The 27,644-nt window shown below is 41.9% G+C and overlaps 1 protein-coding gene across 7 annotated transcripts; it reads right to left on the bottom strand.

The window, feature by feature from the left end:
• Positions 1-1,034: 1,034 nt before the first annotated feature.
• LOC130376759 (NACHT, LRR and PYD domains-containing protein 12-like) lies at positions 1,035-27,644 on the bottom strand. 7 transcript variants are annotated; one of them, XM_056583622.1, is made up of 15 exons: positions 27,573-27,644; positions 26,258-26,354; positions 25,940-26,143; positions 25,665-25,865; positions 25,390-25,590; positions 25,114-25,314; positions 24,922-25,038; positions 24,619-24,688; positions 15,221-15,455; positions 12,751-14,539; positions 12,255-12,428; positions 11,638-11,811; positions 10,031-10,204; positions 9,687-9,733; positions 1,035-1,660 (listed from the first exon to the last, which is right to left on the bottom strand). In XM_056583622.1, exons 2-15 carry the CDS (start codon positions 26,338-26,340, stop codon positions 1,104-1,106), a joined length of 4,227 nt encoding a protein of 1,408 aa, XP_056439597.1. In that variant the 5' UTR covers positions 26,341-26,354; positions 27,573-27,644; the 3' UTR covers positions 1,035-1,103. The 7 variants fall into 7 exon arrangements, with proteins under 7 accessions (XP_056439597.1, XP_056439592.1, XP_056439596.1 ...); XM_056583617.1 differs by having other exon boundaries at positions 27,431-27,600; XM_056583621.1 differs by having other exon boundaries at positions 24,922-25,035; positions 27,431-27,600.

Here is a 27,644-nt window from a genome sequence, read left to right as displayed (position 1 = left end):
CCAGATTTCAAAACAAGGTTCATTGAGAGATTTGCCACTCGGAATGCTAGACGAGCAAAGAACCCGTACAATTTTTTTTTTTTTATTATCTTTTATGTTTGTATCTGATTTTGAAAGGTTTTGCCCACCAAATGTAAACATTCATAACAGAATTCATATTTGTATATAATTCCACCTACTTTAAATTAAATTACATTTGCAGTTATTGACTGTATGATTACAATTGCAGCAAGTGACTGACAACATTCATATCCGAATTCATATTTGTATATAGTTCCACCTACTTTACATTCAATTACATTTGCAGTAAGTGACTGCCTGATGACAATTGCAGCAAGTGCATGATTATTATTAATAATAATAATAATAATAATAATAATCTTTATTTGCATAGTACCCTTCATCCATAAAATGCAGAGTGCTTTACATGCACAAAATAAAGAAAATACAAAACAAAACACATTCATCACAGGCAAGAGACTCGCAAAAGCATAGGCTGAATCCGAATACTCATGCTTGACTGCTATACAGTATGCATTTTGTAGTACGCCACAAATATAGCGCGTCCGAATGCTCAGTACGCATTGTGTAGTACGGAAAACGTTTCCGAATGCGTACTACCGCCACAGTAAACAACGGAGTTCACTACGCTATCCCACAATGCAACCGGAGTCTGGTAAGGAACGAAGAAGAGATGGCTGACCCGACACCAGAAAGACGTCGTAGAAAGCGGCGAAAAAAAGAGACATTAAAAAGAGTAAAAAAGTAAAGTAAGTAATTAAGTAAAAAGAGACATTTTTAATTTAATTGCAACGCTGACAAGAGGGAAAACAGGTAACTTATCAAGGTAATTTTGCCTGCATCAAATTATCATTTGATAATCTCATTAAGTTTCAATCGGAGTGGATTTAAGTGAATTTGGATTTTGTGAATTTTTGGATCTCCAGCTCCAGCTGTCTCTACAGACCCACTGGTGTGTGTGTGTGTGTGTGTGTGTGTGTGTGTGTGTGTGTGTGTGTGTGTGTGTGTGTGTGTGTGTGTGTGTGTGTGTGTGTGTGTGTGTGTGTGTGTGTGTGTGTGTGTGTGTGTGTGTGTGCATGTTGCTACAACGGACACAGAGACACTGAAGAACAATCGCTCCATAACCTAAACCCACAGAGGAGGTCCTTCTGGGTGAATGTGGACTGGAAGGTATGGATGTGTGTCAGTGTGTCTGAGGACCCTCCTACATCTTGCGACACTGTGTAGAAGGATAGAGTGCCAGCAGGCCGGTCCAGATACACTCCTACTCTGTTAGAGTCAACAGGGGGGAGACGTATGATTGTTTTACTACCATTGTACCGGGCAATGTAATCATCACCATCATACATAACAAGGCTCCAGGACATGTGGTTCCATCCAAGCCTGCTGTCATTACCCCATCCTCTTCTTGTGATTCCTCTGTATGTCACTCCTATAGTAACACTTCCTTCCTTCTCTACCTCCCAATAACAGCGGCCAGTCAGACTCTCTCTAGACAACACCTGTCTCCAGGAGTCAAATCTTTGTAGGTGATCCGGATATGACTGTTCCTTTTCATCCCGTGTCCCCTTTCTGATGTCCTCAGACAGAGAGAGTTGTCTGTGGGCTGTGTTTTGGTCCAGTGTGAGTTCACAGGCATCTAACAGGAGAACAAGACATGATAAAAGCATTCTAATTAGTTATCATCAAAATCATCATTATGAAAGGTGACATATTATACCACCAGGTGGGAGTGTGATTAGCCGTTACAAGCCGTTTTTTTTAATCGGTCTCTTGTGACATCACAATGATTATTAGGATCATGATTATGATGGTGATATTTATAATGTCATATAACAGTAAATATAAAAGAATAGTAATCTATTATTAAAATAATCATACTAACTAGAAAATGCATTTCCTACAGAAAATGCGTGTTATAGTGCAAAGTGAGGCTGAAAATGTGTTTTTGTAAAGCCACATAGTTTGAGACGTAACGAAATGTTGAATGGCTTAAATTAGGTGAAAAGATTTGAACAAAGTCTAAATGGAGTAAACAACGTAAACAAGCACACCATTTAAAACAAATTAAATGGTTGGAAACAAATACAGTGAGGAGTGAAATTTGAATACATTTGAGATAAAATATATAATATAAAGCTGTTCTGATGTTCTGATAAGGTTTGAAATGGTTTGTCATCACTTGCAGTAACCAGGAACAGAGGGTTATTGACGTTATTCTTTCACATCTAATCGAGATAAGCATCATGCTTATCAGAAGGCTTATAACGACTAACGAGTCTCAGCTTTCGTATGATATCGTATTTTGAAGTATATATACGAAGTGGGTGTGAAATTAAACTGTTAAAGTGTGATTCTGAGTATAACTTATGTCAAAAAGCTGTTAGATATATCAGGTATATTTCTAGATCAAAGTGTGTTGTTTGTTAAATGTTTGAACAAAGGTTAGTGGTTAAAAATGTACCAAGTTGCGAATTCGGAAATAGTTGAAGAGTAATGCTACGGCCACACTGCACGCGTTAATCACGTTAAAAAACGTGCATAACGCGCCTAACTTGACGCTTGATCATTGTGTGTCACAATAATGGTTCAACGCGCCTAACGCGCCTGTGGCTGTGCTGGATTTAGGAGTCCGAGTAGGAAACCCAAACGCCGCCGTGTTTGGGTGCATGATAGAGCTAAGCATTCACAGTGTGTTGCTTAGCAACCAAAGACGCTGTCCATGCAAGTGAATGGAGCGTTCCCTCTTCTTCATAACTATCAAACCAAACATCCTTCACATTCACCGAGCGAACATAATGAAAGTAAAATGCACATTTCTCGCTAAAAATGTTTACATGAACGCTTTTAATGGCGTAACTATGTTACTATTTCCACCCAGAATAAAGAAAGATGTCCGCCATATGCTTCTGTGCAAGCGTCACTACTCTCTGCCAGTGACGTCGGGTCAAGCTTCACGCTGGTTGGCTATCGCGGCTAAGCGTCACACGTAGGCGCGTCAAAAGTTAAATTTTTTTAACTTTGCACGTTGGTGCGTTTATGTGCGTCATTACGTACGTATGCCGTGTCTAACGCGCCGCTTTAACACGTGTAACACGTCCACGCGCCTACACCAATGGTTCCCAATGCAAAAATGCCGCCAACGCGTGTGCAGTGTGGCGTACCTTTAGACAATGGACATTGACCTCCATTATAAAAAAATATATCTTGAATCCTGTTGTCGAAGTTGTCGAAGAAAACACTATTCTATGTGTGAATTAGGCCATATTATTTGGCCATAAACTGAGCCATTGGAAGTTTGAAATTAATGTGGTCATGCATCTGCCTCATCGGAGACTGCAAATGCGCTGTCAAAATATCAACTTGTAAGATTCAAATGCGCTCATAGCTCTTAAAGGGGTTTGGAGATGGCACTCTCATTGGTTTATTGCACGTTACGCCCATAGAAGCGCCCACAATACTACTTGTGCTTGGCGCTTCTCACTTGCACTTCAGACTGTTAAAATAGGGCACTGGGTCTTCCCCAAGATCTCCTCCCCACTGGTCGTGCCTGGAACACCTCCCTAGGGAGGCGCCCAGTGGGCATCCTTACATGAAAACCGAACTACCTTAAAAGACTCCTTTCTAAGCAGAGGAGCAGTGGCTTAATCCGAGTTCCTCACGGATGGCTGAGCTTCTCACCCTATCACTAAGGGAGACGCCAGCCACCCTCCTGAGAAAACCCATCTCGGCCGCTTGTACCCACGATCTCGTCCTTTCGGACATCACCCCTCCTTCATATCCCATAAGTGAGGGTAGGAACGAAGAATGACCGGTAGATTAAGAGCTTTTTTCTTGCGGCTCAGCTCTCTTATCGTCACAACGGTGTGGTAAAGCGAACATAATACCGCCCCGCGCTGTTCTCCGATTCTCCGGCCAATCTCATGTGCCAAGTACCCTAAGGACTCATTTCCTACCCAGAGTAGGTGTTATCTTAACGCCTAGGAAGAATATCTTAAAAAGTTTGAGACATTAAAAACAATGTGAATGGTAGCGCACGATTCCAAAATAACAAGAATATACATTTTGGGATCCTACTCTATCCAGAAATGTTCACCTAGAGACTCAATTCCACTATTAAATGTTTATATCAGCTTTGATTCGCGGGATGATGCTTTTCTAACAAAAATATTGAATTGTTTTTTAAATATCCAACTTTTAAAACCCTACATTTTATAATGTAAGTGAATGCAAAGCCATCTGCCCATTCTCTGACCCTTTAACAATTTCAGACGCAGCAACTTGGTACATTTCTAACCATTAAGGCAAGTCAAGGCAACGCAACTTTATTAATGTAACACTTTTCATAGACAAGGCAGACTCAAAGAGCTTCACAACATTGCCATATAATAAAATAAAATAAAATAATTGATAAGTCAAGGAAAACACATGCAAAAAATGTGTAATGGCATGAAGGCAAATTTAGAAAACATTTTAGAAAGTGCAATGTATTTAAGACCAGATCAACGGTCTCTCTGGTACCCACGTCGGGACTCCAACCCGACCTAAAGGAACTTGGTCCCTTTTCTGGGACTCCAACCCGGATCCTAGGACTCTAACCATGGCAGAACACGGGTCTCAAACCCTTCAAAGTTCATGTCTCTGGTACCCACGTCAGGACTCCAAACCGACTTAAAGGAACTTGATCCTTTCTTTGGAACTACAACCCGACCTAAAGGAACTTAGTCCTTTCTCTGGGACTCCAACCCGACCTAAAGGAACTTGGTCCTTTCTCTGGGACACCAATCCTGCTTTCCCATGTTTCGTGTTTACTCTGGGGATAATTAATAGATTGCTCTCAGAAGATCTTAGGGGTCTGGCAGGCTTATGTAGTGGAATCAAATCAGTTAAATATTTTTTCCCTAAACCATATAGGGATTTATAGGTTAGCAACATGATTTTGAAAATCAATTCTCTGACCTACAGGAAGTCAATGTAACGATTTAAGAATTGGTGTAGTATGTTCAAATTTGTTGGTCTTTGTTAGAACTCTAGCAGCAGCATTCTGAACAAGCTGAAGATTCCCTTGAGGTTTTTTTGGGAGACTTGTAAGGAGACTTTCAAAATTTTCAAATTAAAGTTTTCTACAAGATCATCAGCAGAACACGGGTTGAGATGTGGCTTGTTTAAAAAGTACATTAGAATGTTCATTGATATACCGTTATTTGACAGCATTAGATTTTTGTCTGTATGTTGGGAATAAAATATATATTAAAGAAAAAACACAAAAGTGGTCAGACAGTTAAGGATCAATCACAGAGATACCAGAAACATTGAGGCCCTTTGTGATAACCAGGTCTAGAGTCTGCCCCTTACAATGAGTAGCCTCTTTCACATGTTGAGACTAAATGTGTCCAAAATCGTAAAATGTTTTTTTGCACGCCAGTCATTCAAATAATCAGTATGAAAATTGAAGTCACCAGTCATAACTAGAAAGTCAAAGTCTGTGGAGATGCTAAACAATAATTCTGTAAAGTCATCTAAAAAATGTGCTGATTATGTGGGTGGCCTGTAAATAATTAATAGGAGAACCTTCGATCAAACATTTAACAAATAAACACACCTGTATCTTCAAATATATCTAAATAGAATTTTTACATCATTTGTAAACAGTTTCATTTTAAAGCCGCTTTGAATGTTTTCAGTTGGTCCCATTGACTACCAGAGGTGGCCATCTGAGGTGGCCATCACAAAAGCTAACCGTTTTGGACGTTAGGGAGCCAAACATCAATATTTAACCCAGAAACACCATGTAGAGCTTAAACGGTTATGGTAAGTCTTATTAGACTGGGGCTCAAATTATTAATCTATTTGAAATATGATTGTTAAATATTGGCAGTTTCTGTGTGGCCACCCCTGTGTAAATGGATAGAGATAGGTTCTTGCTACATATCCTGTGTACTCCAGGTAGAAGCTAATTGCTAACCACATTGCTTGAAAACGATATTTTTCAAGGGATGCTATCTGCACAACGATATGCCACTTGAAAGCCGAGACTCTGCAGAGTCCAACGGTCTGAGCATCATCATTTTGTGAGCTTAGATGTGAAGGAATAAGGTCAATAACATACTTGTTTACTCCATTTAGACTTTTGAATTCTGTTCAAATCCCTTCACTTGATTTAAGCCATCGAACATTTATTCACGTCAAAAACTATGTGGCTTTACGAGACATATTTTCAATTTCACTTTGCACTACTGGTCTCACATTTTCTAGTTACTATTATAAATATTAGTCAAGTCAAGTCACTTTTAGTTGACCCAAAGCGCTTTACATTTGCAGAAATCAGGGTTGGGCAGGACAGTTGTTGAAAGGGGCCCAGGGATACACAGGTCTTGACTAAAAAATAAATGCATAAAATAAGTATAAAATAGGTAGAAAGAGAGCAATAAAAATAGTAAGAACAGGGTTAAGGGTGTTAAGGGTTGTTAAAAGCAAGAGTGAAAAGGTTTGTCTTTAAATTAGACTTAAAACTGGCAAGGGTGGTAGAGGACTTGATGATTATCATGATTATTAGGAAATTATTATGTCTCATAATATGAATATCAATACTACTAATAACAAACTTAAGATATAATAATAATGTCTTCTTGCAAGCAGGATTAAGTGCGAATGTGATCATTAATAATCAGGAGCGTTGCTAACAACTGAAAACATTTGGGGCTGTAGCCCAGAACTTAGAGTCCTTTTAAAAAAAATTGAAAATCGGGCTGATGAACAAGCAATTGTAACGTAGTTTGAGAAGGAAAGGAAAGACCAATCGTCATGTCTTACTCATGTCGGGGCAGGCCTACTGAGTAGGTTAATGTTTACATTAAGGATAGGAAAGTGCACCACATACACCAGCAGCCACATACAGACATTAGAAAAGCCGGTAGCCAATTAAACACTGTCATGCGCCTACCCGATGTCAAGTGGAGCGGGTTGAATTCACTGCGGGTCTCTGTGCAAACTACAGCAGAACTAAACAGCAATATCGACGTGATTTGCTATGCATAGAGCATCAATTTTGCAACATTTTGCAACAAATGATTCTAAATATGCCCATAAATGTACACTTCAGAATTTTGTGGTTTTCACTGGCTACAATATTGCATCTGTCAGTTCTCAAATTTGCTGAACAAAACAGAGCTGCCAACTCTCACGGTTTCACCGTGTGACACACTCTTTTGCCTGTTTACACACGCACACACGCCACACATCCAATTTCTCACGGCAAAAAAAATATTTTTTTATTTTTATTTTTTTGAGACGCGTTCGTTCCTTTCCAAACTACCCGACGGTAGATGGCGCTGTTGAGCGCTACTGAACCTGCATCCGAAGTTAGCATTAACGCAGACGCTGAGAGGGTGTTTTCAGTTGTGGGACTGAACAAAACCAAGACCAGAAACAGCCTAGCACTGGATGGCACCCTGTCCTCAATAATGACCATAAAGATGGCCGACCTGGAGCCCTGTTTCAAATGGGAGCCCCCCTCAGATGTCCTCAAGGCCTCCAAGAAGGCCACAGGCCAGTATAACCGTGCCCACAGATCATAGACGAGGACTAGCTTCTGATCTGCATCTGATACGGATGACTTCATTTTTAGTTATTTTTGTAATGCATTCATCTGTTTTATTGCTTGAAAAAGTTGTACTGTTTAAGCACTTCAAGCACTTTTATGTTTCTAATGGACCATATGGTGGGAGGCTTTGAATGAAGAATAATTTATCTCCCTAACTAATCTTGTCGTTTTTGGCTGAACATAAATCATTAAGTGCTCTTAAGAATACAATTATTCACAACATAGGTTAGGTTTCAGTTCAGAATTTGTTTAATACCATTGTTGTGGTCAAAATATCAATCAACCTACCTAGGTCAAATCTTACACTGGTCTATGAATAAGGCTATATTGTGACACATAGGCAGTCATTTAGGCACAACAATAGTTTTCTGGTTTAATGTCCAACTCCAGACTAGGCCCTACAAGTCCTGATGCCAAACATGAATCAGAATAAGTTCAGGTATTGCACATCTTTAGCAGACCACCCAAAAATCCACTATAATGAAGGAAATCACATCTACTTGATCCAAAATTTCCTGGGGATGGACCTTCAGCTATGTCAGGTCACATAATGTAACCAATATTGCCAATCTCCAGTGAGCCGCCCCTATCAATGGCTTGGGGCCTACCCACAAACCACCAAAATGCAGGGTACAACATGGGTTCAACATCCAATTAAATAAAATTCTCTCAAATCTGAGCCACCAACTTGTGTGGCTGCGTTGTCAGGGGTAATTTTGGTTACCCCCGACCAAATCTCACTCCAAGGTTTTTTGAAAAGTTGGCAGCTCTGACAAAATGTTTGACTTCAATAATTGGTCACAGTCAACTTATATAGTCCATTTATTTATTAAGCTCCCAACAGCATAAGGGGGGAACATGAGAGCCCCAGCTCGCCGCATACTAGTAACCTGGGTGCTTAAAGCGTGGAACAAGCTGGATACGGAGCGGGTGAAAAACTCCTTCAAAGTGTGTGTGTGTTTGTGTGTCACTGTTCGAGCCTGCACGAGAGTTCAATGTTGTCATTAGCTGTTACGTCTTTCTGACCAATCGCAGTTCAGGGCCAACCTGGGCTGTACCACTTCGGGAGGGGCAGGTCAGTTGCTCCCCTCTAGACAAAATCAACTTGGTTGCGACGTTGACAGTTTGTGTTGTGAGAGTTGCGTCTGTTGAGTGAGTGAGAGGTTGCGGGCGCACAGCTCAGGCTGCCGGGCGGAGCTGCAAGGAGCTTTTATAAATGCAATATTGTTATCCGACAGTAATCAATCCGGCAGCCCCAAAACGTTAACGGCCCACCGGGAATTCTCCCGTATCCCGATTACCACTCCGTCCGCCACCTTGTGTGTGCGTGCGTGCAGGCGTTATTCAATAGCCTGGTAATGTATATACATGTAAGGTAATATTCATACTGGTTTAAATAATACATTTGATAGTATTTCCCACCTTTGCTGAGCAAGAGTTTTGTTCGAAAGTTCAGTGATTGAAATAAATAAAAGCCTGGGCTATTGAAGTTTTACGGTAGGCCTACCACTGTCATGCACCACCTACCCGATGTCAAGTGGACCGGGTTCAATTCACTGCGGGTCTCTCTTCTTACATCCATCTTACCAAAGATCTTTTATTACTGTCCTACTGAACACTCTCTGATCTCACTAAAAGGCTGGCAGCACGAAACAGCAATATCGACGAGATGCGCTATGCATAGAGAAGAAAGAATACCAACGTTGAATTTGCAACATTTTGCAACAAATTATTCTAAATCTGCCCATAAATGGACACGTCAGAATTTTGCGGTTTTCACTGGCTACAATGTTGCATCTGTGGCTGCTGGTAATGCAACCACAAAGAAGTATACTCTGCGGGGCTATTTTCATCATAATTATGTTTTATTGAATTTTTTTGACGGCACAGCAATCCGGGGATATTCCCAAAAGATCTAGGTCTAACAACGCGCCTGTTAATAATATTGATATGCGTAACATACATGATGTCAACCATCTTCTTCATTCCCAGCAGGGAATGGAGATGGGTTGCTCCATCTCGATAGTTAGTGTGTGTTATGATGAATCAAACAGACACTCACACTTCTTTAGAGCTGGTTTCAGCCTCCACACTCCACCGTGCTCCACACTGGAGGGGAAACAATGTGAGAGCAGCGTGTTGAAACATTCACCTTCATCATCTGCTGTCACTTTCTGCACAATGTTAAATGATGTTGGGTTTACCCATACAATGACTACAGAATGTATTGTTCTTACCTGTTCACAGGTGCAACAACCTCTTAGGGTCGTGTAACCACAACATCTAAACAATAGTTACTATTGTTACGAACAACATGAGTGACAGCTGTGTTTTCAAACCATCTATTAGTGGGTTGAATCCCTGTAGAAGACTTTGTCCCTGAGTGGTGAGCTGTCCTCTCCATACCTGAGAGTGTCCAGTTTCCAGCGTGGATCCTCCAGTCCAGCAGAGAGCAGCGTAGCTCCCAATTCTCCTGGGTGATTGTAGCTCAGGTCCAGTTCTCTCAGATGGGAGGGGTTGGAGCTCAGAGCTGAGGCCAGAGAAGCACAGCCTTCCTGTGTGACCAGGCAGCCAGACAACCTGCACACACATACACAGTAATAATATGAATAAAGTATATTCATTCCAAATAGAGCACAACACACAACGTTAATTATACTTTATTGAGACTTTATTGAAACAGAGCTGTATTGCCCCGTTACTTCCTTCACATGGTTCTAAACAAACTTCTCAATAATAAATCAGATTAGATATTGACACGTTAGTCAGGAGAAGTCTGCTTTGTTTGGTCACTAAGAACATTTATGCACAAGTTCTAACATTAAGTAGGACCAGATGGGAAAAGAGACCAACAAAATGCAGAAGAGCAGCACTCACACCAAAATAATGTGACTTTAATTAATTACTTTAAATCTTTAAATGTTCATCTTGATGTCAATATTAATCATACCCTTTTCTATTCTAGTAGTGAGGTGTGCATTATATTCAGATCACAGCACGGCAAAAGCCTCATAACCATGTCAGCACTAATAACAACTCCTCAGCTCAGATCAGCTGGCCAGAATTACATAACATATAAAACGTACATAACATACAGATATCAACCCCTAACCTTAACCCTCACATTAATAATAATAATTTGATTTTATATAGCGCCTTTCAGGATACTCAAGGTCGCTTCACAAGAGTGGGAGGTGAGGGTGTAATGTATGTGTAGGCAAGTGAGTGAGATTGCAAAATGCACAAGGCGCTGGGTGGGGTCGTGAGTAGGCCTCAGAGAAAAGGTGTGCTTTCGTGTACTTTTTGAAAGTCTCCACGGAAGAGGCACAGCGGGTGTTGGGGGGGAGCTGATTCCCTGTGGGGGCGGACACGCAAAAGGCCCTATCCCCAAAGGTCTTGAGTCTCGTGCGGGGAATTGCCAGCTGGTCCTTGTCAGAGGACCTGAGGGACCGCAGGGGGGGGGTAGGGGTGGAGGAGGTCAGAGAGGTAGCGGGGGGACAGAGCGTGAAGGGACTTGTATGTGAGTAATATAATTTTGAATTTAATGCGGAACTTGACTGGTAACCAGTGGAGCTGCATCAGGGTGGGGTTGATGTGGTGCCAGGGCTTAATGCCGGTTAAGACCCTTGCAGCTGAGTTCTGCACATATTGCAGTCTGTCCAGGGTTTTAGAGGGGAGACCGGTGAGTATTGCGTTGCAGTAATCCAGGCGGGTAGAGATGAAGCAGTGGATCAGGGTTTCGGTAACTGAGTCACATTGGTCGGCCAGAGATGCATAACATATAACATACATAACATGCCAGTAGTGAACACAGCAACCCTTAATTCTCTCACCAGCTGGCCAGAGTAATATAACATAAAATAAATAACATGGTGACCCTATCTTACAGACTAATAATGATGCTGTCGGGGTCCGGGATGCTGTCGGGGTCTTGTCTGTTCTTTTTGATCCCAGTCCTGGATCATCACTACCTATTAAACAAACCTAAAGACACATTGAACCCAAACCCTGACCTGAGAGTTTCCAGTTTGCAGTTTGGACTCCCCAGTCCAGCAGCGAGCAGCTTTACTCCTGAATCCTGCAGATCATTGGTACTCAGGTCCAACTTTCTCAGACTAAAGGAGTTGGAGCTGAGAACTGACGCCAGAGCTTCACAGCATCTCTCTGACAGATGACAGCCATTCAGCCTTTACACAAAATAAACAGAACATGTTTCTGTATCCATGTGTTCTTCTTCATGATTAATAAAAGGGAAGTTATGCCAACGTTAAAAAAATCATTTTACATGTTAATAATAAGCTATCAAAAAAGGTGTGAAAATATTCAGCACTTAGAATTAAAGTTCCCCTAAAAGGCAGAGCTTTTAGAAGAAGCTGTTATTAAACTTGAACAAATAACTCTTAACTCAACCTTAAAGCTTGACGACACGTGAATGAGTAGAATAAGAATTGAATAAAATATAGCAAACTGCATAAATATAACACACAACTTATAAATTCATGGCAACGATATTCACGTCAAATGTAATATTTAGGGGTGTGAATCTTTGCTTTTATGGATGTGAATCTGTTAGATGCCTTCTTATGTAGAGCCTTGTGGTGTTAATGTTTTCACATTGAGTAAAACCGACCTAAGAGTTTCCAGTGAACAGTGTGGACTCGTTAGTCCAGCAGAGAGCAGCTTCACTCCTGAATCCTGCAGATCATTGGTACTCAGGTCCAGCTCTCTCAGACCACAGGAGTTGGAGCTGAGAACTGATGCCAGAGCTTTACAGCATCTCTCTGACAGATGACAGCCATTCAGCCTTCGCACACAATAAAAAGACCATATTACATTTTTGGATTAAACATATTTTATTAGTTAAAACTAATGTTTATACATAAGATATTTTAGTGTTCATAATATGTTGGGTGTAAAATGTTAAATGTTGCACAGGGATTTGTAGTTCTGAAAACTGAAAACTGTACATGAATATAACATTTAAAGTATTATGTATGCTGTGTTGTGTATGTAATACATGTTGTTAGTGAACCTACAGAGATGTTTTGTATAATATTATACTTCTTAAATTCTAGTATTAGATATATTTTGTTGGGTATTTTAATACACGTTATTAGTGAACCTACAAAGATGTTTTGGAGGCTTTGACCACTGGCAGCAGCCTCAGAAGACCATCCTCTGAAGCAGAGTATTTCTTCAGGTCAAACACGTCCAGATCCTCTTCTGATGACAGCAAAATGAAGACCAGAGCTGACCACTGAGCAGGGAAGAGAGATTCGGTGGAGATACTTCCTGATTGCAGGTACTGTTGGATTTCCTCCACTAGAGATGGGTCGTTCAGCTCATTCAGACAGTGGAACAGATTGATGCTTCTCTCTGGAGAGAGATCTCCACTTATCTTCTCCTTGATGTAATGGATTGTTCTCTGATTGGTCTTTGAGCTTCTTCTTGTCTTCTTAAGCATACCTCGGAGGAGCAACTGATTGGTCTCCAGAGAGAGACCCAGGAGAAAGCGGAGGAACAAGTCCAGGTGTCCGTTCTCACTCTGTAAGGCCTTGTCCACGGCACTCTGGTAGAGGAGCTGGACCTTGGGTTTCATCCCACACAGAGTCAATTTTTCTTCTGAGAGCAGATTGACACCATTCTTGATAAAGGACAGAAATACATAAAGGGCAGCCAGAAACTCCTGGATGCTCAGATGGACAAAGCAGAACACCTTGTCCTGGTACAGCCCACACTCCTCTTTAAAGATCTGGGTGAACACTCCTGAGTACCCTGAGGCTGCCCTGATATCAATGCCACATTCTGCCAGGTCTTCCTCATAGAAGATCAGCTGGCCTTTCTCCAGCTGGTTAAAAGCCAATTTTCCCAGGGAAACAATGATGTCCCTGCTCTCTGAACTCCAGTGTGGATTAGTTTCTGCTCTCCCATGATACTTCCTGTCCCCCTGTATGGACTGAACCCATAGGAAGTGGATGTACAACTGAGTCACGGTATTGGGCATCTCTTCTATCTGGGATGCTTTGAAGAAGTCCTCCAGAACTGTAGACGTGATCCAACAGAAGACTGGGATGTGACACATGATGTGGAGGCTTCGTGATTTCTTGACATGCGAGATGATGGTGTTAGCCAGTGTCTCCTCTCTGAATCTCTTCCTGAAGTACTCCTCTTTCTGTTGGTCGGTGAACCCTCTCACCTCTGTCACCATGTCGACAAATATAGCAGGGATAGTATTGGCTGCCGCAGGGCGTGCTGTTATCCATATGCGCGCGGAGGGAAGCAGGTCGCCCCTGATGAGGTTTGTCAGCAGCACGTCCACTGAGGTCGGCTCTGTGACATCAGTCAAGATCTGGTTGTTCTGGAAGTCCAGAGGAAGTCGACACTCATCCAGACCATCAAATATTAAGACAACTTGAAAACGGTTGTATCTGCAGATTCCTGCTTCTTTGATTTCAAGATAGAAGTGATGAAGAAGTTCCTCCAAGCTAAACTCTTTCCCTTCAAGTAAATTCAGCTCTCTGAAAGTGAAGAGAAATGTGAAGTGTATGTCGTGGTTGGTTTTGCCTTCAGCCCAGTCCAGGGTGAACTTGTGTGTTAAGACGGTTTTACCAATGCCAGCCATTCCTGTTGTAATTATTGTCCGGATTGGTTGATCTTGCCCAGGTAGGGGCTTAAAGATGTCTTCACATCTGATTGGAGTTTCCTCCTTCACAGATTTCCTGGAAGCTGTTTCAATCAGTCTGACCTCATGTTCCTTGTTGACCTCTCCACTGCCGCTCTCAGTGATAAAGAGCTCTGTGTAAATTTCATTCAGACCTGTTGGCTGTCCTGCCTTAGCGATTCCCTCAACCCCACCCTTGAACTTCTCCTTCAGAAGAGACTTGAGTTTGTGTTGGCACTGGACAGCAACAACTCCTAAATTATAAACCAAAAGACACATGCTATAAATATTTAGCAATAAAGCAATAAAGCATTATAAATTATACTTTAGAAGTGTCTTATAACTTGCTAACATTGTTGATATATCAGCAGAAAGTGACTTCCTAACCGATATTTATAACGAGATAGTGTTGCATCTCTTCCACTGAGTTATTCTGCTGTTGATCTGCAGTATAATGTTTAACATTCTTTAACCTGAAATCCCCACAATAATCCTAAAAATCTGGATAAAACCATTTAACCTGATACCCCACAGTAACCCTACATATATTGATCGAACCATTTAACTTGATAGACCAACAATAACCTTACATATTTGGATCAAACCATTTAACCTGATACCCCTGAATAACCCTACATATCTGGATCAAACCATTTAACCTGATACACCACAAAAACCCTTCTTATCTGGAACAAACCATTTAACATGATGCCCCCACAATAAACCTACATATATTGACCAAACCATTCCATCTCCACATGGAAATGATACACATTTAGAAATCTCAGATTATCTACTATGAACAAAATTTGTCCTTTAAATGCTCTTCAAAATCCTCTTTTCAATTAAAAATGATGTATCTGATTTGCTTTAAAAAATAAGAGATTCTTATTTATTTTTCTAAAATAAGAGTATTTTCCAAAAGAGTCCCTTACCACTCCACAGTGAGTCGGCCTGTTCCTCCTGGTTCATCTCCATCAGGCAGAGCTTTGTGATTTCCACCACTCCCTCTATGGCGAGCCTCCTCTGTTCCTTGTTCTTACCCTCCACCTCCTCCACCTCCTCCTCCTCCCTCGGACTCTCTGAGCATTGTGGGTAATGTAGAAAAATATCCCTCCAGAGTTTCTTCAGCTCATTGTCTAGAAAATAGTGTGCGTTCTCCTCAGCCCTCTGGAACAGAACAAACATCAGGGAGAAACTTAGTCAACTAATTGAGGACATCAGAAGCGTCTTTCCTAGATTAACTTTCCGCTGGTCAAAAAAGGGAAGCCTGGAGACTATTAGCACCGCTAGAGATATTTGGCTCTATGAAAGAATTTATTTGGCCTCCAACCTAGCCCACCCACCAGCCCAGACAACCAATTTGACCCACCGTAGTTTGATAGACTGGTAGCTCTAGTGTAGCCTAGTGCTAATTACCCAATATTTAGACTACTGTCATTGACCATTGATGTATGAATGTCAGAGGTACATGAGTGTCATCTTTAATTATTATTGTTTTCTGGCAAGAAGGCTTTCCTCAAAATCAGTTTTGAGAAATTCATTGAAATTCAGTTGTATTTTACATTTTGGTCAATATGTTGCAAAAGTTTGTCAGACGACAGCAATGGCCCAGTGGCTCTGAGCACCTCAGTAAAATGTCACAGAAAAGACACAGACATTTTTCATGCCATTTTTTTACTTTTCACCACTAGGGGTCAGTTTTCACAGACCTACCCTGGCTGTATCGTTTTTAAGTAGAAGAAAATTAGTTTAGAAACCAATTCGGAAAGTCAAATCTCCTAACCATTATGCCACTTTTCCTTAACCTTTTGCGGAAAACATCATCGGGTCGAGGCGAGAGGAAAAGGTGCTTCCAATCGAACATAGGAAAAGACAGCACTCCACTCCGAAGATGGTCTACAACAAGTGCCCTTTGATCCATGCGTTCTTGTGATATTGATTTAAATCAGGTTGTCTCCAACAGTGAGAATCACTTAGGTCGGAGTTGGCCAACGGGAATGATTTAGGCCACTTGAATCCCAATTCACATGTGAAAAAAAGAGGCTAAACTTTGAAATTAGCTGCCCCCAGTAGTCTTTCTTAAATGTGAAGTTGGCATTATCTTTTCTTCTCTTGTCTTATTCTGCTTTGCCGCGTCTTTCATTCATCTTTTTGTAGTCTGTTAACTTTGTCGGTAGCCTGTTGCTTTATTTATATTATATATATATTGCCGCCGTAAAGGATTATCTGTAAAAAATATCTCCTGTCCTTTCGTAAAGGTTGGTCAGGAGTAGCCTATGCTAAAGGTGGGTTAAAGGTTGCATCGAGGAACCTCGATGCAACACATTTTCACATTTTTAGAATTTGAACAATCTCTCCTCAGAGTATTTCCGGGTCATCTCGTTAGGAAAGGAAATTTCCTAAGCAGAAAAAACTAACTCTGTAGAGGCCCTAGGCCTTGCTGCTGCAAATTTCCTGACTTACCGGCTCATTCACCTGTCTCCCTCATTAATTGATTCATATTGTCACAGCCGTTTTAACGAGTCTATTGATTTTCTATTCACTCTTATCTGACTTGTTTGTTGTTTACGGAAATAGAAATTGTGAAATGAAAGCTAAATTTTGAATAGTTTATTTAGCATATTATTAATACTATTTACGGCTGCTTTGTTTTCTGATACCTGCTGTAGGGGTCTGTGGGCGGGCTTTACGCACTGCTCAGGTACTTAGGCCAGGTGTGTGTTTGGTTCGGATGAATAAACTAAGTGTCAAGGGAAAATATACGCTTATATAAGTTCACTCATTGCTTTCAATGATTTATTCGTTTGCCAGTAAGTTTTCCTTTATTTAGAAGAAAGTTTTGTTCTTTTTTGGAGCTGTAAAATAAATACAATAATTTTTTGAAATCGCGAGTGCTTGGAATTGTTTGGAAGCGCGTCGAGCTACCTCGCCTTCTGTACCCACGGCTAAACGAAGAACAGCCGAGACATTTAAGTCGAAAGAGTTTTTGAATTTAAGAAAAATAAGTTGTCTTGAGGAAAGGAAAGAAAAGGACCACACAAGCAGCGGAGAAAATGGAAGGAGTTTCTGCAGTTTGTGAGTAGATGGATTCTCGCAATGAGTGTTACTGTCAGTAACAAGGAAACGGCGCCGAATAAAAGTCTTGGATGTCTCTTGTGTGCCTTGGTCTAAAAGTGAATTCAAAGTGAATCAAATACCACAACCTGTGTTGCAATGTCTGTCACTGGAAAAGCAGATGAAACGCTTTTGATAAAGGTAATCGCATCGCGCAGGGGAAAGCTCAGCGTTTTAACGCGTAAAAAGAATGAAATCAATGCTTCATTGGAGTTTGGGGAAAGTAACGAAAATGTTCGCAAACACGCAGAGGTTTTCAATAAATATGTGGAAGAATTTATTGAGGCGCAAAACACCGTGCAAAACCTCCTTTCAAATGAAGAGGAAAAGGAGGCAGATAATACGGACTGGTTTGAGCCAAAGATCGGCCATTTCAGAGAGTTTATAAACGGCATTAACAAATGGATGGATGGTGTGGAAATAACCGAGGAGGTTGAGGACGAAGAGGAAAATAATGATGATGACTATGATGATGATGCTGAAATGAAAGGCGTGGTGGATGAGGGGCATAAAGATAAAGCTGTGGGACCAGAGGACAGTGTATCTCAAACAAATAAAGCCCCAAGGAAAGCCAGCTCCTCCAGCTCCGCCTCCGGAGCGTCCTCTGCTTGTTTAAAGGCTAAGGCAGAACGTGCTGCTCTGATGGCTAAAGTGCAAGCATTGACGATGAAACATGCTCTGGATATGCAACAAGCTCAAATAATAGCAAAGGGGGAAAGGCTTGCTATAGAGGCTGAATTGGCTGCTGCAGAAGCAAAAGTTAATGTTTACATGGAGAGTGAGTCATTGGCTGCTGGACAAGCACCCCAACCATCAATAACCACACAAAGAAATCACAAACCTCAATACTCTGTGAAATCAAACATTTCTCACCAAGCTTCTCCCTTTAAAGCAAAATTTAAAAGCAAAAACCTAGATCATGACCAAGGAGATGGAAACTCATATAAAAGCAATGAGAATGGTCTCACCGACGTCATGAGAAAACAAAATGAAATAACTGAATTGCTCGTAAAGCAGCACCAAGCAGCTTTACTTCCTTCCAGAGAAATTCCTACATTCTATGGTGATGCCCTACAATACAGATCGTTCATTATGGCATTTGAACAAGGAATTGAGCGCAAGGTGGACAATGCACAGGACAAATTATTTTACTTGGAGCAATACACAAAGGGAGAACCCAACCTGCTGGTTCGTAGCTTCCTCCACATGGACCCAGAAAGGGGGCTCAGAGAAGCAAAAGAGCAACTTGAATGGCACTTCGGCAATGTAATGAAGCTGACATCAGCACACATGGATAAGGTCCTGAGTTGGCCTCCAATAAAAGCAGAGGATGGACCAGCGTTAAGGTCGTATGCGCTGTTTCTGCGAAGCTGCTTCAATATAATGAAAGAAGTTCATTTTATGGAAGAGCTGGAGACACCATCTCACTTGAAGGCAATGGTATCCAAATTACCCTTTAAACTCCGAGATAGATGGAGAACAATAAGCTGCGATGTTCAGGAAAGGAGCAAAAGGCGAGCCAAGTTTAAAGACCTTGTTGAATTTGTGGAAAGACAGTCCAGAGTCGTTCTGGATCCTTTTTTTGGTGACATACATGATGTGACTGATAACAAATGTGTGCTAAAGACAAAAAGGCCAGCACAAAAAAAAACTTATAAACCAGCTAGTAGGGGGAGTAGTTTTGCTACAACTGTTGCAACCATGTCAGAGCGTTCAGAGCAAAAGGAAAGTAAACCAAACCAACCCAAATTCAACCAAAAGGAGAAAAAACAAGAAACCTCAACCACTCTTGAGAAGCCCTGCCTGTACTGTAGCAAAGACCACTCTTTGGAGTTTTGTGATGTCCTAAAAAGTAAACACAATAATGAAAAGGTGGAGTTTATGAAAAATGAAGGTCTGTGCTTTGGATGTTTGGGAAGAGGGCACATGAGCAGATATTGCAAAAACAGACTGACATGTCAAGTTTGCCACCAAAACCACCCAAGCATTCTGCACTTCAATTTGAAAGAGAAGGTGGAATCTCAGGTTACCAAAAGAGATTTTGGGGAATCAGCGAAGGTCACATCAAGCCTTGTCTCCTTGGATGCTGGCAGCCTTATTGGGGCCGGTAACGATGCATGTAAGCTGTCTATTGTTCCCGTTCAAGTAAAGCTGTGCAAAGGAACAAACGTTGTGCAGACATACGCTTTCCTTGACCCAGGAAGCACCGCCACCTTTTGCACAGAAGAATTAATGACAGAGCTAAATGCCAGAGGAAAGAAAGTGAAGGTTCTGCTCAAAACTATGGGCCAGGAGAAGCCTGTGACCAGTTATAAGATCCCTGGAATGGAAGTGGCTGGGCTCAAAGGTAACACATTCATTCAGCTGCCAGATGTTTTCTCACAAGAGTCAATCCCTGTATGCAAAGACAACATACCTACAGAAGAGGACCTCAAAGAATGGCCTTACCTGAAGGATGTTGAACTGGAGCCAATCGAAGCCAGCATCGGGCTACTGATTGGTGCAAATGCTCCTAAAGTGTTGGAACCATGGAGAGTCATTAACAGCAAAGGTAATGGACCTTTTGCTGTCGAAACCCTCCTAGGATGGGTAATAAATGGCCCACTTGGTCACAAGGACTGCATGAGCGACTGTCATCCTGTATTGGTCAACAGGATAGACATTTCCAGTTTGGAAGATATTCTAACCCAGCAGTACAATCAAGATTTTGCTGAGCAGCATTATGAAAAGCAAGAAATGTCTGTGGAGGACAAGCAGTTCATGAACATAGTCTCAGACTCAGCAGTTCTAGAGGATGGAAATTACTACCTCAAGCTGCCATTTCGTGAGCCAGGTGTCAACATGCCCAATAACAGGCACAGCGCCCTACAAAGAGCACAACAGCTGCTTAAGAGGTTTAACAAAGACCAAACATTCTTTGAAGAATATAAGGATTTCATGCAGGATGTGCTGATAAAAGGATATGCGGAGGTCATACCCCAAGATGAGTTGCAAACAAAAAGTGGCAAAGTGTGGTACATACCACATCATGGGGTCTACCACCCACGCAAAAAGAAGTTACGTGTGGTGTTTGACTGTGCTTCGACGTTTCATGGAACCTCTCTGAATAGAGAATTGCTGCAAGGGCCAGACTTGACCAACAAGCTGATCGGGGTGATGTTGAGGTTTCGTCTGGGTCCTATTGCTCTGATGACCGACATCGAAGGCATGTTCCATCAGGTGAGAGTGGCAAGAGAAGATGTGGACTTCTTGCGCTTCCTCTGGTGGCCAGACGGGGACATTACTGAAGAGCTCATTGATCATAGGATGACAGTCCACATCTTTGGAGCTGTATCGTCACCCAGCTGCGCCACTTTCGCCCTGCTAAAGACAGCAGAGGATAACCAGCATGACTACCCAGCTGAGGTTGTGGACACTGTAAGACAGAGTTTTTACGTTGATGATTGTCTTAAGGCAGTGAGCTCTGTGGAAAAAGCAGCATGGCTGTACAGAAACCTCAAAAGTATGTGCAGCAAAGGAGGCTTCCATTTGAACAAATGGATCAGTAATCATCGCTCTATCCTTGCCATGATCCCTGAGGAAGAAAGAGCAAATCCTTCAGGAGTTATGTAAGGCCAAGCTGGGGTGGGATGACAAAATTCCACAAGAACATGCCGACAGGTGGCAGAGATGGTTAAGACAATTGACGCTATTGGATGAATTCTCTGTGAGCAGATGTATCACGCCCAAAGGCTTTGGTGAGATCTCATCCATACAGCTGCACCACTTTTGTGACGCAAGTGAAGTTGGCCTAGGAACAGTGTCATACCTCAGATTCACTAACCGCAAAGATGAAGTGCACACTGTTTTCATCATGGGCAAGGCAAAAGTAGCACCCCTCAAGCAGACCACCATCCCCAGAATGGAGCTTGCAGCGGCAGTCTTGGCGGTGCGTATGGACCGCATGCTGAAAACAGAGCTGCAAATTCCATTGGAGGAATCGAAGTACTGGACAGACAGTACGTCCGTTTTGAAGTACATTGCAAGCACAACAGCAAGGTTCAAAACCTTTGTGGCGAACAGAGTTGCCATCATACGGACACTGTCCAAAGTCCCTCAATGGAACTACGTCAGCTCCAAGCTCAATCCTGCTGACGTAGCTTCACGTGGCATCCGGACAGACGCCTTTCTTAAGTCCAAAACATGGATCCATGGCCCAGAGTTTCTAAAAACACATCCATGCAAATGGCCAGGGCACGATGAAGATCCAGGCGTGATCTCTGTAGAGGATCCAGAAGTAAGGAATGTGGTACCGGTCTATGCAGCAGTGCTACAGCCCAGTGAATCTCCCACTGCTATCCTCCTAAGTTACTTCTCAAGCTGGATTGACTTAAAAAGAGCAGTGGGATGGATCCTCAAATATAAAGACCTGCTTAAGAAACTGCGTCAGGAACGAGCCAAGGCGCTTGCCATGCACCAAGGCTCCAGCAAACAAGATGACATAGTAGCCAAACACATGCAGCACTTCAAAGCCAGCCTTAAGACACAAAGGCTTGCTATTGAAGACATGGCTGAAGCAGAAAAGGCCATTATATGCTTTGTGCAAAAACAAAGCTTCCCAGAAGAACTGGCTTCATTGATAAAAGGCACAGTCAAAAAGACAAGTTCTTTGGTCCAACTTGACCCAGTTGTAGTAGATGGTGTCTTGAGAGTTGGTGGGAGGCTGAGCAGAACAGCTCTTCCAGAAGAAACAAAGCACCCAGCCATACTGCCCAAATCAAGCCACGTTTCCAAGATCATTCTTCGTCACATACATGAAATGGTCGGCCACAGTGGGCGGAATCACATGCTTTCCACTCTCCGTCGTAAATATTGGATACTCCACGCCAACGCAGCAGCCAGAGCAATCATCAGGGAATGCTTAGCCTGCAAGCTTCGACGCCAAAGGGCTGGAAACCAAAAAATGGCAGACCTTCCTGTCGACCGCGTCTCGCCAGAGCTCCCTCTGTTTACCCACGTCGGGGTGGACTACTTTGGGCCCATCGATGTTAAACAGGGCAGAAGTACAGTAAAACGATACGGGGTAATATTTACCTGTCTGGCATCACGTGCAGTCCACCTGGAGGTAGCACACAGTCTTGACACAGACGCATGTATAAATGCTCTCAGGAGATTTATATGCCGAAGAGGACAAGTGAAGGAGATGAGGTCGGACAATGGAACTAACTTTGTGAGCTCTAATCGAGAGCTGAAAGAGGCCCTTCGGGCGCTCAACCAAGGGAAGATCCAGAAAGCTCTTTTGCAAGAGGAAATAAAGTGGACCTTTAATCCTCCCCACGGAGCGCACCATGGAGGTGCCTGGGAGCGCCTCATACAGCAGGTCAAGAAAGCGCTCTATTCAGTGCTTAAACAGCAAACTCTTAATGATGAGACCCTTCAAACGGCTATGTGTGAGGCAGAGGCTATACTAAACGATCGTCCCATTACACCATCCAGTAATGATCCTAATGATATCGAAGCACTAACGCCCAATCACATCCTGCAGCTCAAAGGTAAACCAATAATGCCACCCGGTTTGTTCATGAAGGAGGACTCATACACTCGTAAAAGATGGAGGCAAGTGCAATATATCACAGACATGTTCTGGAAAAGGTGGGTCAAGGAATACCTCACAATGATGCAGAAGCGCCAAAAGTGGCAGAAACCACGGAGGAACTTCACAGTTGGGGACCTCGTTCTTGTGGTGGAGGATGCATCACCCAGGAACTCGTGGCTCATGGGACGCATCACAGAGACAATGGCCGACTCTAAAGGACATGTTCGCCGTGTTCGTCTCAAGACAAGAACATCCGTATTGGAGCAACCCGTCACCCGGCTGTGTCTGCTGTTGGAGGCAGAGTAAAGTCCCCAAGTTCTGGAGTCTGCCCCGGCTCTAGGCTTACCCTGTTGCACCCACATGCACCTACATGCACACACATGCATACACAAGACATTGCGACACTGCATCGTGGCAGCGTGAAGAAACCTTTTTTCACATAAGAAGAGACATTTGACCTTTTTGAATGAACTGTTCACACAAGTAAGCATTTAGGCTTCCCTTTTTTTTGTGTCTCATGGACAATTATGTTTTGCTCAACTGGATTTTGAATAGCCAACAAGGCTCTATGGAATGTAAAAAAAGAAAGAAAAGAAAAGTTGTTTTGTTACTGTGTTATAACGGCTTCTTAAAGATGTTTGATCTTTGATAATTGGTAATAGAGTATTACAATTAGGGGCCGGAATGTCGCAGCCGTTTTAACGAGTCTATTGATTTTCTATTCACTCTTATGTCTGACTTGTTTGTTGTTTACGGAAATAGAAATTGTGAAATGAAAGCTAAATTTTGAATAGTTAATTTAGCATATTATTAATACTATTTACGGCTGCTTTGTTTTCTGATACCTGCTGTAGGGGTCTGTGGGCGGGCTTTACGCACTGCTCAGGTACTTAGGCCAGGTGTGTGTTTGGTTCGGATGAATAAACTAAGTGTCAAGGGAAAAGAGGCGGTGGGTTAAAAAAGTATTTCGACCGCTTATATAAGTTCACTCGTTGCTTTCAATGATTTATTCGTTTGCCAGTAAGTTTTCCTTTATTTAGAAGAAAGTTTTGTTCTTTTTTGGAGCTGTAAAATAAATACAATCATTTTTTGAAATCGCGAGTGCTTGGAATTGTTTGAAAGCGCGTCGAGCTACCTCGCCTTCTGTACCCACGGCTAAACGAAGAACAGCCGAGACACATATATATATATATATATAGATATATATATTATATATATATATATATATACATAGTTGTATATATATGTATGAATTTCATGTTTGATTAAGAAGAGGAACTATTTAATTGATATAAGATTCTATGATTCACTAGGTAGCTCCTTGAAAATGGGCACCAAAGGAAGATGAATAAATTAAACCCTTTATTTTATTTTATTTTTTAAGGATTTTTAGGGTGAGGGTTAAAGGTAACCCTTTATGATAGAGTGAGAAAGACAGGTCGCTGCGGTCAGGACTGAGCCTTAAATGGTAAACTGGGTGACAAGTTTACTATGGTAATGATAAACTGGGTGACCTGGTCTACTCTTTTCCAGGCTTTCTGTTGCCTTGCGTTTTGTTTCTGATACCCCGACTTTATCCTCAATGACAAATTACTGTCCCACCCCTGTTGGGTAGTCAAATGTCTTGTTTCATTCACACACCTTGATCAGCTCTGCTTGATGCTGCTGTAGAGACTGAGCACTGGTAATCTTTGACCTCTCCTGGTGTCGCCTGTGGAGAACACACACACACACACACACACACACACACACACACACACACACACACACACACACACACACACACACACACACACACACACACACACACACACACACACACACACACACACACGCGCACACACACACACACACACACAAATACACACCGATTTTTTTAATCGAATTTCCTCTTGACTTTTGAATATCAGTCTGTTAAACAACTTGTTTGTATGAAACTCCTACCACTCTTCTCTGGAGGGGCGTCCATCTTTAAAGCCAGGTGGACGACCCATAGAGCGGTCACTCTTCATGGAGACACAGCTGGGTGAAGGGGAGTGGGTTCTTTCCTGCTGAACTCTTCTAGAATAAAAAATAATCAGGATTTATTGGTATTTGATAGTTGCTGTAGTTTTATAATCTTTGACAAATCCTTACCTCTTCTCAATCGACTGAGTTCCATCTTTACATCCAATAGGATGATCCATAGAGCCGTCACTCTTCATGGAAACATGAAGAGTGTCATGTTCTCTGGAGGGGCGTCCATCTTTAAATTCAGGTGGACGACCCATAGAGCGGTCACTCTTCATGGAGACACAGCTGGGTGAAGGGGAGTGGGTTCTTTCCTGCTGAACTCTTCTAGAATAAAAAATAATCAGGATTTATTGGTATTTGATAGTTGCTGTAGTTTTATAATCTTTGACAAATCCTTACCTCTTCTCAATCGACAGAGTTCCATCTTTACATCCAATAGGATGATCCATAGAGCCGTCACTCTTCATGGAAACATGAAGAGTGTCATGTTCTCTGGAGGGGCGTCCATCTTTAAATTCAGGTGGACGACCCATAGAGCGGTCACTCTTCATGGAGACACAGCTGGGTGAAGGGGAGTGGGTTCTTTCCTGCTGAACTCTTCTAGAATAAAAAGAATCAGGATTTATTGGTATTTGATAGTTGCTGTGGTTTTATAATCTTTGACAAATCCTTACCTTTTCTCAATAGACTGAGTTCCATCTTTACATCCAATAGGATGATCCATAGAGCCATCACTCTTCATGGAAAAATGAAGAGTGTCATGTTCTCTGGAGGGGCGTCCATCTTTAAATTCAGGTGGACGACCCATAGAGCGGTCACTCTTCATGGAGACACAGCTGGGTGAAGGGGAGTCGGTTCTTTCCTGCTGAACTCTTCTAGAATAAAAATAATCAGGATTTATTGGTATTTGATAGTTGCTGTAGTTTTATAATCTTTGACAAATCCTTACCTCTTCTCAATAGACTGAGTTCCATCTTTACATCCAATAGGATGATACATAGAGCCGTCACTCTTCATGGAAACATGAAGAGTGTCATGTTCTCTGGAGGGGCTTCCATCTTTTCCAGCGTCAGGTGGACGCCCCATTGAGCGGTCACTCTTCATGGAGACACAGCTGGGTCCAGGGGAGTCTGTTCTCTCCTGTTGCTCTGGGCTTCAACGCAACAAACACACAGCTTTTACTCAGACTAATGATGGAGTCATGAGATATCAGTACTGAGCTCTGAGATGGACAACAGTCACAGACAGAGAGAGATCCTCTTCTTACCTCTGAGCTTTGATCTGGTGCCCATGTTCCCCAGAGAGAGTGGTTTTAGAGGTAGGACTCGCCTCCTCTCTCTGTTCATCCATAGTAGACTGGAGACCTGGACACAAACATATTGTTTCTACTGCCATTCAACTTTTGGTTTATTCACTGTTTTTATTTAAACTGATTATTGCCGGTCACAGGGGGCTGTTCTATCTTTCTTTGGACGAGAGGCAGGGTGGTCTTTCCTAGAGGCAGATTCATAGACCCACTCATTCTCAATGAGGGGAAGGATGTGGAGAGGCTGCCCAGACCCTTTCTATTATCTATTTAATAACTATTCATCATTCCATTCAGGTCTTTAAGGGCTTCAAATGTGTCTGATGAAGATCAAGTTCACGATGCAGATATCATACCTACTGTTCCCTGTGCTGGTTAAAACACCCTGAAGGCAGGACCATATGTGGACTTCCTCATGTCGTATGACATCAAAATCAAAGTCAGCTTTATTGCCATTTGCAACAAATGTGCAAGACAAACAGAAGGACCGAAATTTGTGCATTAAGTATAAAGGATCAAATTTGGTAAAATGAAATAAAATAAGATAAGTAATATTTACAATAAATTAAGTTACGTTATCCTTTATTTTCCCCTTTTGGGGGGTTCTTTCTCTGCTTTTGACCCATCTGGGAGTCGGTGAGCACATACACACACAGAGGAGTGACCTCTGTGTGTGTATTCTCCTGATAATAATAACACATCACAATACCTATATATATCCAAACACATGGGGGCACACCCAGAGCAGTAAATAAATTCAAAATAGTGCAAAATGGTCTGGAATATTGTAAGGTAGGCAAAAAAATGGTATATATCAATAAGGGTTAAAACAAAGTTAAAGAACATCAACATCTCAACCAGATCTGTGATGCAGGCCCACAGAGAACCAGATCCAGAACAAGATGACCTTTAAACACCTTCACCAACCAAAATGTCTTCCTGACTATGACTCATTTTGATGCAAATAGAACAACTGAATATTGTATTCTATGCATCTGATAGTAATAACATCATCACAATACCTATATAATTGTATATTTTTGAATGTGCCACACTTTCTCATAAGAAAATAATTAATTAACTTCATAACAATGAGTTTCACGTACACTACAGTTTAAACATTAATTCACTTACCTGACATATTTAATAATGTTTTTAGAAGTACATGTTTGCATAAAATATCAATCAATCTTCTCATATCAATCTTCCTATTGATGATACATACATAAGTGATAGATATTTAAGATATATCATGGATCAGAGCTGAGTACACTACCTTAGTCTTCTTCCTGCTGTAATGAATTGAGCCACAACAAACCGTCCGACTTATAACAAAGAAATGTTGCTG

The sequence above is a fragment of the Gadus chalcogrammus genome, chromosome 23, assembly GCF_026213295.1.
Source record: "Gadus chalcogrammus isolate NIFS_2021 chromosome 23, NIFS_Gcha_1.0, whole genome shotgun sequence".
In the NCBI taxonomy this organism is placed as follows: domain Eukaryota; kingdom Metazoa; phylum Chordata; class Actinopteri; order Gadiformes; family Gadidae; genus Gadus; species Gadus chalcogrammus.
The sequence above is the reverse complement of the archived record's forward strand: the minus strand, read 5'-3'. Positions and strand labels throughout refer to the sequence as shown.

What these genes read in the sequence shown, in the direction of transcription:
- LOC130376759 (XM_056583617.1), bottom strand. Translation starts at nt 27,494, where the DNA reads ATGAGAAGATTGATTGATATTTTATGCAAACATGTACTTCTAAAAACA. An exon ending in ACTCAGTCGATTGAGAAGAG is followed by an intron (nt 25,039 to 25,113) that starts GTAAGGATTTGT and finishes TTTTTATTCTAG; the next exon opens with AAGAGTTCAGCAGGAAAGAA. An exon ending in TGCAAACTGGAAACTCTCAG is followed by an intron (nt 10,205 to 11,637) that starts GTCAGGGTTTGG and finishes ATGTGTGTGCAG; the next exon opens with GTTGTCTGGCTGCCTGGTCA.